Here is a 14,241-nt window from a genome sequence, read left to right on the forward strand (position 1 = left end):
TACACTAAGTGTGTATATATATATTAGGTCTTTTTAAGTTAACATGGTGCTGGGTGTGCCACCAACGCCCAGTCTATAATTTTAATGTTAGTATATAGTAGTGTAAAGAAAAACAGATTTGATCAAAACTTTCCCTTGACTTTTGTTTCCAATCTTACAGTTATATGCTTTAAATTTTTTTAGATTTAGATGTATATTAGTATTAATGTACCTAGTGCCCATGGAGGGCAGAAGAGGGTATCAGATGCCCTGGAACTGGAGTATGGATGGTTGTGAGACACCATGAAACTACTCAGCCATTACCTCTCTGACCAGTTACAGGGCTTATAGGGAAGAGAGCTACTAAAGACACATCTACCTAAATAAATAACATACATGCATTAGACAGGGAGGGAGAAAGGGAAAGAACACTAAATTGACCCTGAGTTCATAACAGCATTTGAAAATGACACAAGAATTCTACTTGAGCCAATGTGAATTGCGTATGCAAACACCATAGCATCTGATGTCACACTCTAATTTTATATAGTAAAAGTGATCACGCAGAATAACTAAAGATGGGTTTTGAAAAGAACTATAGAGCAAATCAACTTTTCATAAAAAATAAAAATTATGAACATCATGTAGACATCTGTACCACCAGGGTTATCCTTAATCTTTATTTTTTTAAGTTCTAAAAGCAGATACATAGCACATTAGTCAGATTTCTTAGCTTTATTCTTTGTTAGACAGTTTATAGCTTCTGTTTGCTGCAATCTAGAGAATAGTTAGAATAGTGGAGAGCTCTCATTAATACACTAACATTCTAAAGATTTGGAACCACGTAGGCATGTTCCAGACAGTCATAGCATCCTATGTTCATTTTTATTTAGTTATCCAGGAATATATGTAACAAACAAGAATTTTGCATGCAGAAATTAACTACAGTTAAAGAAAAAATAAGCCAACAACCAACCTACTTATTTATACATGAGTGATAGTTTCAATGAAACAAAAGCTATTTTTTATGATGACAACATCAAGCGTGTGATTTAACGCAGTTTCACTGACTTACAATTATTAATAATAAAGTAAAGTTGAGGAGCTGGAGAGATGCCTCAGCAGTTAAGAGAACTGGCTGCTCTTCTAGAAGAGCTGGGTTCAATTTCCAACACCCACACCACAGCAGCTCACAACTGTTATTTTAGTTCCAGGGGATCCAACATAAAGATACACAAGAAGGCAAAACACCAATGCACAAAAAAATAAATCATTTAAAAGAAAAAGAAAGTAGAGTTCCTTCCCGAAGAGCAAAGAGTAAGAGTATTTTGCTATTTTCCATTGAGTTAGTTTCTAAAAGTGTGTTGGGTGGAAGGGGTCACTGTTTTTTATACCATGATTTTTACTTTAACAAGACCAAATTCATGAATTTTAAAGACTAAAGACAAGCACACCTTTAATCCCAGCACTCGGGAGGCAGAGGCAGGCGGGTCGATGTGAGTTTGAAGCCAGCCTGGTCTACCAAGTGAGTTCCAGGACAGTCTCCAAAACAATACAGAGGAAACCCTGTCTTGAAAACACAAATACACACACACACACACACACACACACACACACACACACACACACACACACACACACACACACACACACACACAAAACACGACTAAAGACAAAAATAGTAAGCTGGCTATACTTCACCCACTCTTATCCACAAAGATTACATGAACATAGCATTGTATTCCCACTAGTAATTCAACGTAAGTCTGTCTAAACGAATATTCAAAGTGACACAATATATAACTGTGTCTGTCTGGGTATAGTGCCTTCCTAGCAAGGAAAAGAAGAAAAGGGGAAGAGAGGAAGAAAAACAAAAGGCCAACACAGCTGGGGATGTCTAGATAAACAAAAACTAGGGAGTCAAAGAAAAACTATATAAACATAATAGTAAGAGGGGGCTGAAGAGATGGGTTAAAGAACATACTGGGTGCTCTTCCTGAAGACCCAGGTTTGATTCCTAACATCCACATAGCAGCTCACCGCAGTCTGCAACTCCAATTCCAAGAGATCCAATGCTTCTTATGGCCTCAATGGGAACTAGGCATGCACACAGTACACAGATACAAATGCAAGCAAAACCACCATACACATAAAATGTAAACTTTAAAAAAAAAATGGTTTTAAAGTAATTTAAATATAAACACAGCATATGAAAGAATGCAACTAAAGCAAAAGGCAATCTAAAGTCAAGTTGTTACATTACTACTACTCTGAAGAATTATAGGAGCCAATACTAAGTGATTTCCAAGAGGTATTACTAAGCAAAATAAGCAAAGCACAAAAAATAATCTCTTGTAAGCCAGGCATGGTGATACTCACCCTTTAATTCCCGCACTCAGGGCAGAGATAAGCAGATCTCTATGAGTTCACACCAGTATGATCTAGATAGCAAGCTCCAGGGTAACCAAGGCTACCTGGTAAGACTCAGAAACAACCTACCTGGTTGTCTCAGAAACAAAACACCACCAACAAAAAGTCCCATATAAGGGTGTGGTTGTATAGGTCTATAATGTTAGCTCTCAGGAAACTGAGATTGAGGAGTTTCAAGTCAGATACAGTAAAACTCTTTCTTTAAAAAAACATAAACAGACAAATTTTACTTTTTAGTAAGAAAGTCAACAAGAAAGCATCTGGTTATTTTTAAAAAAGGAAAACAGAAAATAAACTAGGTTCCCTTCAAGTGGTAAAAAATAGAAGAACAGATCTCAAATGAAGTGACCTTTAACTAAATTTACTTTTTTTAAAAAATAGATTTTACTTTTGGAAACATGATAATGTTGTACATAGCATTCGCTAAAAGTGGAAAGTGTGGAAAACCTAAAATTTAAAGCAAACCAGAACCAAGAAACCTACTCATATTTCAAATAAATGAGGAAGAATATAGCAACTGACCAAGGGGTAGGCAGACAGAACTAACCCCAAGTAATATGTGAAAACAGCATTTGACTTTACACCTTTGCTCTTAGTGGGGAAGGCAAGTGTATGCCTGTAAACAAATTCTGAATAACTTGTATCTGTGTACAGTGTATTGCCTAGGTGTGCAAGCCTGTAGAGACCACAAATCAATGTCCTCCTCAACTGCTCCGTGTTACTTTTTGGAACAGTCTTTCATTGAACCTGTAGCTCACCAACTTGACTATGACTGGATTGATTTCTTGAGATCCACCCAACTCCTAACTCCACAGTGCTAGGGTTACAGGCACTACCATGCATGGGATTTTGTTTTTTAACATGGGTCAAAGCCTGATCCTTACAGTTGCCCAGAACGTACTTACCCATTGAGCCCCAAATCTTGAATATCTTAATGGCTTTAATTTGGTGAAATAAGCAAATACATTTTTAGAACTGTTACAACTTTGTTCATGTTAGATGCTTTGCTTTTTATAAGATGCTAATGCTCACTGACAACGAAAGGAATGAAAAGATTGTGGGGATGGGTTGATACTGAAGATATCTGTGTGAATTCAAGACATGTGTATGAATCTACATTCATGTCTATATGTATGTGTCTGTTTCCTATCTCTGTTAAAGGGGTCAAAGTTAATGAGAGCATACCTAGTACACCAAACTTAAGTTTCTAGGGGCATCTTGAACTAATTTCCAGTACCGGACCTTAGCAGATAGTACATGATGAACCTATGTTATGCAGAAAGTGAGGAATTTCTCCAGAATGACAGAGATATGTCATGGGGACAAAACAGCCAGTACCTGGTACCCTAGAGGCTGTAAGAAGGCCATGGAACTTGAGTCACAGGTGGTTGTAAGCTTCCATGTGGATGCTGCAAAACAAAGCCATGTCTTCTGAAAGAGCAGCCAGTGCTCTTAATTTCTGAGCATCATTCTGGGGAGGCCTGATTTTTACTTTTAAAAGCACCTGAACTAGGAATGGAGAGATGCCTCAGCAGTTAAGAGCAATGGCTGCTCTTTCAAAGGACTTGTATTTCTTTCCCAGTACCCACATGGTAACTCACAGCCATTTGTAATTCCAGTTCCAGAGGATCTAACAGTCCCTATTGCCTCTTGGTACCAGGCATGCACAAAATGCCTTTATATGTATGCAGGCAAAACATGCAGACATACTTAAAAAAAAAAAAAAAAAAAAGCACCCCAACAAAGGAAAACTAGGAGTAATTTTATTTTAGTAGCATTTTAAATAAAACATTAAAGAAAAAAAAGGGACTATATAGACAAAATATTTTAACTTTCCTAAGTATTTGTATTTTTACTTCATTACTTACATAGATCAACAACTGAGAATACCTATTTTGGTATTCAAATACTATTTCCATAAAAGAAAGAGAATGCTAAAACTAATTAAAATTCCAGTTAGGAAAAACATTCCAGCAGCAAGGGTTAAAAGACATTCTTTCTACTTCCTTTGGAATCCCCAATCAGCCAGCACTGAGATCATACATTGAATAAAGAGACAAGGAAGCCAATCGAACTGACTTTCTTCCATACCCACAGTCAGCCAGAACCCACTTGACAACTCTTATTAAACTACTCTGCACGGTCAATCTACTAACTGCAAATAGACAGTCATGACTTAACTTTGGTTTTCTGAGACAGCGTTTCTCTGTGTAGCTCTGGCTGTCCTGTAGCCAGTCACTGTAGACTGGCTGGTCTCGAACTTATAACTGCCTACTGAGTGCTGGGATTAAAGGCATATACCATCACACTTGGATGGCTTTTAATTTCATATTCCTCCAGCATTCCCAATCTTCATACTAGTTCAGTATGTCTTTTATTCAGTCGTCATTTGCATTAACATCTCAAGTTTCTAGTTTTTAGAAATCATCACCATCTAGATGTCTAAATCCTAAAATGGCCAGTAAACCCTCAAACACAGGACAAAAGCAACACTCAGGAAATACACTGGACAAAAAAAAAACGCTGTTTGGGAAAGTGAATTCTAACTGCTAAAACAAGCACTGTGTGGAGGAACATTTGTTCTGGGTGAGATGTGGGAGTACTTGTCCTTTAAAATCTCTTGAGTTACAAGACTCTGTTTTTAAATTGAGAACTTACATAAATTAATTTCAGGAAACAAAAAAGAATTAACAAAATAAAAAGCAGGCCCATACAATTGCAAGTTTCTAATACAAATTAGTATGTATGTTAATCATGATTTATAATGAGAAGTAACTTTAATCCAATTGCCCAGAAGCTTATTATCTAGTGTCATATTGAATGACAGAAGGAAAAAAAATTTAAGTCCAAAATGTTCCTTAGAAAGTCAGACAAAAATAGGGCCAGATGGGCCCAGTATTAAACTACAGAGAAACACTGAAAAGTAGTGGTAGAAATATTTGAAAATTGAAACCACACTGATCTTACACTGGTTTCAAAGATCCAGAAGCAGTCTTAATTGTAAAACGAAATGGCCAACATTCTCAGGCAAAATGTAACCTTCCAAGTACTGAAGGTGATTCTGGCTGATCATAAAAATGCCTTAGAAGCAGACAGGAGTAAGTAGGAGTTGAATTTAAAGTGGGCAGAGCAAGGGAAAAAATGACCTCTGTAAATTAGCACATGTATGACAGCTGCAAATAAGGGAGGTAGGGAAATGCTAGCCAGAAACCAGAAACTGGTTAACATTTCATGAACAAAAAGTACCAGAATTTCCAAATGATCAACCACTAAGACCTAACCAAGGCTACTTAAATACAGTTTATGTTCAAGTCCAATTCCTAAAGACCCTTTATTTTCCTAACTAGCAAAAGACTCTTCTTAGTTTGTTTTGTTTTTTTTTAACATGTGTATGATTGTTTTGCATTGATGTATGTATATATGCCACATGCATGTCTGGAGCCTGCAGAGGTCAGAAGAATATGTCAGATACTGGAACTAATATTATAAACTACCATGTGGGTGCTGGGGATCAAACCTGGGTGCTCTTAACCACCAAGCCAATTCTCAAGCCCAGCAAATGACTTTTTAAAGGCATTATTTCGACCAGTTTTTTAAACTGGTTTTCTTCCCCCTTCTCATTTTTCTGTAGCATGTAACCTGCCAGCCTCAATTCTAATAACAACTCCTGCCTACTACACTCCTGGTAAGGCAAAAACTGTACAAATGACATACTTGACAAAGTTAGCACAGGACTGGAGAAGATGAGTTCGCAGTTAAGAGCACTTACAGAGGACCTGGGCTTGGTTCCCAACAACCACACGGTGGTTGACAGTCACTTGTAACTCCAATACCAGGGAATCTAACAAACTCTTCTAACCTTGGGCAACCAGGCACACACATGGGTACACATACATATACATGCAGGCATATTTAAATATAAAATAAATATCTAAAAAAAATTTTTTAAGAAAGTTAATGTTTCTAATAAAAGAAGATAGAGAAAAGCAAAGTCTTGGCTAGCCTATGTCTGTCTGTATTACTAAGGTGAGAAGATGACTTATATGATCAAGAAACCGTTGACAAATATTAGGACCAAATAAATGGTTAAGCATACTAAAGACAATGACAACCAGATTTCTCACTGTAGACAAAAAGTAAAATACAAAAGCATGTAGGGCAAAATAAACCTGGTATTGAACCAGAAGTGAGAGTATCGGCATGAACTCTAGGTTCTACAAAACTAGGTATGTAATCATATGTAAAAACAGCATAAGGGGTAGAAGTGGAGGATTGCCTGGCATGTGCAAGGCCCTAAGTATGAGGCATTGGGTTTAAGTCCATAGACTTTAAAAACAAAAAGGGTGTATGTATATTTTTATATGATTCATATCTCTGTGACAGGGTTTTGAAGCAATGAGAACATAGTATCTCCTCTAGTGCTCCAACCAAAACCATGACAACTAAACTGAATCAGAAGAAACACTAGACAAGTTGAGGCTATTCTACAACTGCTGAGAACATTTCCTACATCACTCACACCCTATTCTCTCTTATGGTATCTGATATATAATCCACATAAAAATTCCGGGGCTGGAGAGATGGTTCAGAGGTTAAGAGCACTGACTGCTCTTCCAGAGGTCCTGAGTTCAATTCCCAGAAACCACATGGTGGCTCACAACCATCCGTTATGAGATCCGGTGCCCTCTTCTGGTGTGCAGATATACATGGAAGCAGAATGCTGTATACATAATAAATAAAATCTTTTTAAAAAGAAATTCCTTGGAAAATTTAGTTTTCTATAAATCCTAAAATTTAGTTTCTATGAATCATGCAAAAGGGAGTATTTACTTAAATCTCGTCAGGAAATAAAATACTAGAACTATTATGTTACAAGGCTTTATCCACATTACCTTTTTTTTTTGGGGGGGGGGGTTTCAAGATAGGTTTCAACAGTCCTGGCTACCCTGGAACTCGCTTTGTAGACCAGGCTGGCCTCAAACTTACAGAGATTCACCTGCTTCTGCCTCCTGAGTGCTGGGATTAAAGATGTGTGCCACCACAGCCTGGTTCACATTACATCTTTCAAGTGTGTTCAATCCCATAGCTTTTTAAGTTTAAAAAAAAAAAACCAGCAGTAATTTCCTTAATTTTCCAGACACTATAGTATCATGTCCATCTATACATCAGCAAATAGGTCTGCTGCCGATTTGTTTTCCATGACCTGATTTACTTTAGGCCAAATAAATTACTCCAAAATCAGGTCAAGTTCATGTACACTATTAACTTTTTTAAGCTGTGTGAATAGCAAAGCAAAATCTCTCAATATTAAGTGTAAAACTAAATTTAAAAACTAAACACAGGGTTGCAAGTATAGCTCAGTGGTAGAGTGCTTGCGTAGGATATATAAGGCCTTGGGTTAGACCACTAACACTGCAAAAACAAAACACTACCAAATATTAAATACAAATAAGCAAAAATAAAAAAGATTATCAAGGGACTGTTTTATTTTTTTCTGAGAAAGAGTTTTAGTTATGACTCTGACTGGCCTAGAACTCTTTGCAGACCAGCTGGCCTTAAGCTAACAGAGATCCACTCGCTGCCTCTATTGGGATTAAAGGCCTGTAGCACCTTGCCTGGCTTTAAAAAAAAAATTCATACAGGGTCTCTGCTATGTAGCCCAGTCTGACTTCAAATTCACAATTTCCTGTCTCAGCCTCCCGAGTACTAGTTATTTAGGTGTGTGCCACCATGCTCAGCTTCTGACCAGTCACCCTCAGTAAAATGCTAAGGACAAAATGAACTGCAAAGCTTAAACATCGCTATTTACTATTCTCAGTAATTACTATTAGTAACATTATATGTGGTTATTATTCCTGCACAGGACACAACAGTAAGCCAAATACAAAATTCTGTCACATCGGAGCTCACCAAATAGCCCAGCAGGTAAAAGCACTTGCTATGCACATCTGATATCCTGAGTTCAATCACTGGATCACATAATACAAGAACTGACTCCAGAGGTTTGTCCTCTGACCTCCATACAAATACTATGGCATGTGAATGGCCTCTTCCCAGACCCACCAGTAATAAATTTATTTTTTAATTCTACTATGCTAAACTAAAAGTAAAGTTATTCATATGAACTCATAGCTTACGTTTCTTTTTTAAAGAAAAGTTTATTATATATACAGTATTCTGTCTGAATGTACACCTGACTGCCAGTAGAGGGCACCAGATCTCATTATACATGGTTGTAAGTCACCATGTGGTTGCTGGGAATTCAACTCAGGACCTCTGGAAGAGCAGCCAGTGCTCTTAATCTCTGACCCATCTCTTCCAGTCACATAGCTTATTTTTTCTAGCTGTCTGATGACAGGGCCTATCAGCAATGAATATAGTTAGCACTTGAGTATTCTAAGTATTTATGCCATACAAAAAGAATGAGAATTCGTTTCTCATTCATTCATGAAAAATGAATTCTTTAATGAGAAAAGTAAAGTACATGATGAATCTTGATCACTTTACTATGCAGAAAGCAAAGTACTCAAAGATGTTGGGTTTACATAAAAGAGAAACAAGCAAGCTAGAAATGGCTCCCACTAGCCAAATCTAAACTAGGGCATACAGACAAAAAAAAAAAAAAAAGTCAAAACTTATAATACTACATTTAATAAGTTTTTTTAAAGAGTTTTATATGTTTAAGAAAAAGAATGTTTTGATAAACATGAAAACAGTGAAATGATTAGTACAAGTTAACAAATTAACGTATCCTGTATCTATCTCTTCCATAATTGTTTTTTTTTGCAGTGTGTTAAAAGCCTAAAATCCAGCAAATTATAAATTTAGCAAACTATCAATACACATTAACTGTACTTCTGTTATATTTATTGGACTCTGGATTTACTAATTCTATTTCACAGTACTTTTTACACCAATATCTCCCTATTTCCTTTGCCTCTGTACCATTATTCTATTTCTCGACATTACGCTTCTTTAGATTTTAGTGATGTCATGCATGGCTTACTTTACTATGAACAATGCTAATAAGTAATAACTATTTAATATGTCAATGATGGGAGAGACTACTTATACTATTATTCCATTTACTAAATGTAGGAGAAACAATTGGAAAATTTTCAGTAGTCTGCAACTGTTCGTGTAACAAATAATGGCAATAGGATTTGTGATGGTTTGAGTAAAAACATGTCCACAACTTCATGTATTTGAATACATGAGTCACCATGAATTGAACAGTTTAGGAAGAATTAGGAGGTATGGCCATAGAAAGGTATATGACTGGGAATGGGCTTAGTTGTGGGGGTGGGGAGAGGTCTCAGCCTGCAACTTGTGGATCAGATATGAGATCTCAGTTACTTCCTCAGCACCATTCTTGCCCACCTGCTACCTCCCTCCCTGCCACAATGATAATGAACTAACCCTTGAAACTGTAAGCAAGCTCCCAATTCAATGCTTCTTTCTATAAGTTAGCATGGTCATGGTGTCTCTTCACAGCAATAAATAGTAACTAAGACAAGGTTCAATACTAGATAAAAACAAGTTAAAAGATATAATGCAGAATAAGATATTCACATGGTGTCAGAATAGACCTAATGAAATTATAAAAGGGAAAATGTGCCTTTGTTTTGAACAAAGTTCATGATCCCAACCTTCGTTAGTTTTTCAAACCAATATTAAAGGTCAAGAATGCATATACAAGTCCTAAATTCAATCCTCCATACTGTAGAAAGTAGATGGAGGCATAAATGAAAATATATTAAGAGTGGAATAATCAGAAAATAGAGAGCTTCAAATGTAAAGCATACACTATTATCACCAATGAAGCTCTGCAAAAAGAAAAAAAAAAAAGTTTAACCTAAATCTAATCCAGGATGTGGATTTATTAATTTACAGCTTCCTAAACCAATAGTGAAGCAAGTTAAATATCAAGATTATAGATATCTTCTAAAATGTAGACCAGTCCTAAAGACAAATATCACAACCTCTTAATAAAAATAAGTGAAAGGGATAATTTTAAATAAGAATGTATTTAAATAAGGTATACTCAAGAACAATGTGCCAATGCCAGGCGGTGATGGCACACACCTTTAGTCCCAGCACTTGGGAGGGAGAGGCAGACAGATCTCTGAGTTCGAGGCTAGCATAGTCTACAGAGTGAGCCAAGATAGCCTCCAAATCTACAGAGAAACCCCATCTCAAGAGAAAAACAAAAAAAGGGAAAACAAACAAAAAACTTATGCTATAATTAACTTATAAAGTATTTCACTATAAAAAGTTTGGAACACAGAATAAAGTAGAATACTATCAATCATCAGGTCTCAAAGTATAAGCTATGAACACTGTAGGGATATATCAACTCTTTCAGATGACTACAAATTCAGAACTATTGTATTTGCCTTTCTCGGTGTACTGAAATTTAAATCCCTTTGGATGGTACTGAAACCACTGTTTGATAGTATCTTGGCAAGAATTTATAAAATCTTCAAATTACACCTGTTCTCATCACTGCCACAAAGTATAAGCATCAGTTCATATAAAGCCTTTAAGAAGAAATACCAGTTTTATTAAATCTCAGTGTTGTGTGAAATACCAAACAAGTGTGCATAAAACACTTCTGTATACATCAACTTTTTGAGCTGTGTAGATCTAGCCACTTTTTTCAGGAAAAAAAAAAAAAAAAACTTACTTCAAAGATTGACAAACATGGTTGGGTATCTGGCAAAAATATTTCCATAAAGGAAAAAAGGGAGGCTGTCACTGTCAGCTAATTTCCCTAAGGCATTTTGATGCCAATGAGAAAAAAAAACTAAAATTCTGGAGAACTTGATCTATTACGGACTAAACATGACCAGTAACAACAAAATTTGGTTTGACAAGATTAGCATGAATTTTTGAGTGAGCATAATGAAATGTGTGCATAACTCAGGGTGACTAGTATTTTCCAAATGGCCCACATATAAGGTTATAAAGCATGCATGGTTAAAAATACCTGTTCAAAATGTTAAGGGGAAACAACAGGTTCAAATTTAACAGTATGAAAAGCTTACAAATATGGGATAATCATCAAGAAACTCAAATTAAGTTTCTGGTGTAGCACACCAAATATATTTTAAAATATCATTTGAAAAGGTTATCTAAAATACAATCATATAGCATGTTTATGTTAGATTTTCCCAGTGTTGGGATTAAAGTCATGAGCCACCATACCAAGTCTTCAAGAATCTTTTTAAGCTTGCCTTTGCAGAAATTTACAAAAATAAAGATAAAACAATGTATTCTTCCTTCAATATTTTTGGTTTTAAATAATTTTTCATATAAGTTATGTTGCTATGTCATTGGTTTATTATTTTAGTAGAATTGTAAACAATACATTTGGAATTTGTTTCTTTATTTCTAATCTGATAGGGGTTTTTTGGTTTTTTTTGTTCCCCCCACTCCCCACCCTGGTTGTTTTTTAAACCATTTTTATTTGAGATAGGGTCTTGCTATGTGGTTCAAGCTGGCCTGAAACTACACACATACATATGAGCAAAACTAAAGGGACTCAGCAAGATATGTGGGTTTGTATGAGAGAGAGAGAGAGAGAGAGAGAGAGAGAGAGAGAGAGAGAGAGAGAGTGTTGTGTGTGTGTGCATGTGTAACAATAGTAGGTAAAGAAGTCATGATGTTGAAGAAGGAGGTATAAGGGAGGAGGACACGGAAGGGAGAGGTAGAAATAATGTAAACACAATACTTACATATGGAATCCTCTCCCCAAAATAAATGAAATAAATGTTTAAAAAAACATTTATTTAAAAAAGTCTATGTGATTGGGCCATCCCTTGCCTATTGGTAAATATTGCTCTGAAAACTAACATACTTCATAAACAAATCCATAAGAACTAAAGTGCATCAACAACTACTGTGAAGATACTCAGTGGGCTTTTACAAAAGTAAAATAAGAAAAAAATAGGAATAGATACAAAAATTAATTCAACTGGAAAAAATAAAAGTTGCTGACAACTTTTAACTACAACTTAGAAGAACAACACACAGCAGGCTTTTTAAATGTAAGAAATATTCTCAATACCTGTGCAAGGTTATATTAAATTACATGCTGCAATGCCTGAAAGTGAAGGTGGATCACGATCACGACCTTACAGTATGCACAAAAATTCACTCAAAATAGATCAAAAACCTAAATAAAACTACAAACCATAAGCGAAAAACAGTTTTGAAAGTCTACACCGAATTTGGCAATGAATCCTCAGCTTTGATATTAAAACCACAGACAACAAAAGGAAAAGAGTTGTGCTTCATCAAAAATTTAAAAAGTCGGCACAGGGCGTTTTTTAAACACACGCCTTTAGTCCCAGCACTCGGGAGGCAGAGGCAGGTGGATCTCTGTGAGTTCGAGTCCAGCCTGGTCTACAAGAGCTAGTTCCAGGACAGCCTCTAAAAGCCACAGAGAAACCCTGTCTCGAAAAAACCAAAAAACAAAATCAAAAATTGGCAAGGAGGGGGGGCAACACGAAGAACTGGGAAAATACTTGCAAACTATGTATCTAATATGGAATTTCTTTTTAATTAAATTTTACCACTTTATTATACAAAACATTGCAAATTAAAAAAAAAAAAATCAAACACCTAACATAGGCCCAAAGATTAACTCACTGAACTTCTCTTCTTTACAGAATAGCTTAGAAATTCAGTCCTTCGTCATTCCCTAACATTTAGCAATACTTGTTCTCTTTCCTACATGTTATACTGTGCTCACATGTACATTTATTTATATACATATGTATGTATATATGTGTGTACATATATTTTTTAATGGCTAGACTTCAAATGTAAGAACACTTTTTTTGAGATTGTATGGACTCATCTAATATCACATATTCTAATCTAAGTCCATTTTCCTGCTAATTTTTATTAATTTTTCTTTACAGCTTAATAGTATTCTCTCTCTCTCTCTCTCTCTCTCTCTCTCTCTCTCTCTCTCTCTCTCTCTCTCTCATACACACACACACACACACACACGCATGCTCGTCCATTCATCTGTCACTGTGGGGATGGGCTTTGAGGTCTCATACGTGTTCAAACGACGCAGTGTCTCAGATCACTTCCTGTTTCCTGTGCAAGATGTGGAACTCTCAGCTTCCTTTCCAGCACCATTTTCTGCCTGTGCGCCGCCATGACCCACCATGATGATAATGAACTGAACCTCTGAACTGCAAGCTAGCCCCAATTAAATGTTGTCATGTGTCTCTTCACAGCATTAGAAACCCTAAATAAGACATGAGTCCTCTAATGATAAATAAATAATAGTGCTTTACTTACCCGTTTGGGGCCACTAAAAATCTTTCTGGTATTTTCCTTGGATTTATCGCCTTGTTTATTTATGGGCTTCTTCACACTCTCAGGCACACCAGGCAAGTCCTCTGTAAAATCCAAGTTTTCTGAAACGGTAATCAAAACTAGCTAGCTTTCCAGTATTTCAAGTTATCAGAAAACTTAAGGCCATTTTTTAAACATAATATTGGGGTTAGGGTGAGAAATGAATGAAAGATTAAAAGCAGCAACAGCTGAAAAGCTACTCTAATCCTCACCTTCTACTTCAAAACCTGGCTGTTAAACATGTGTTCTAGTTTTATTTTGTGTTAACATAAAACAAAACAAAAACAAATATTTTCTCTTTTACTGAGAATGGCTCTTTGTAGCTAGCGCCCATAGTGGCCTGGAATTCACTAAATATCCCTAATTGGCTCAAACTCATGGCAATCCCTCTGCTTCAGCTGCCCAAATACTGAAATTACAGTCATGCATCACTATGTCTGGCTTTAAATTTTTTCC

General features: G+C 36.1%; 1 protein-coding gene across 2 annotated transcripts in view; it reads right to left on the minus strand.

Annotated features, from left to right (window-relative positions):
- Positions 1-14,241, minus strand: part of Wapl (WAPL cohesin release factor) — a 65,348-nt gene that overhangs the window by 28,469 nt on the left and 22,638 nt on the right. For both annotated transcript variants that reach the window (XM_027389438.2, XM_027389437.2), the window contains exon 4: positions 13,729-13,847. In XM_027389438.2, coding sequence (XP_027245239.1) covers positions 13,729-13,847 — 119 coding nt within the window. The remainder of the gene's footprint in view (positions 1-13,728; positions 13,848-14,241) is intronic.

The sequence above is a fragment of the Cricetulus griseus genome (genome assembly GCF_003668045.3).
Source record: "Cricetulus griseus strain 17A/GY chromosome 1 unlocalized genomic scaffold, alternate assembly CriGri-PICRH-1.0 chr1_1, whole genome shotgun sequence".
Taxonomy (NCBI): Eukaryota; Metazoa; Chordata; class Mammalia; order Rodentia; family Cricetidae; genus Cricetulus; species Cricetulus griseus.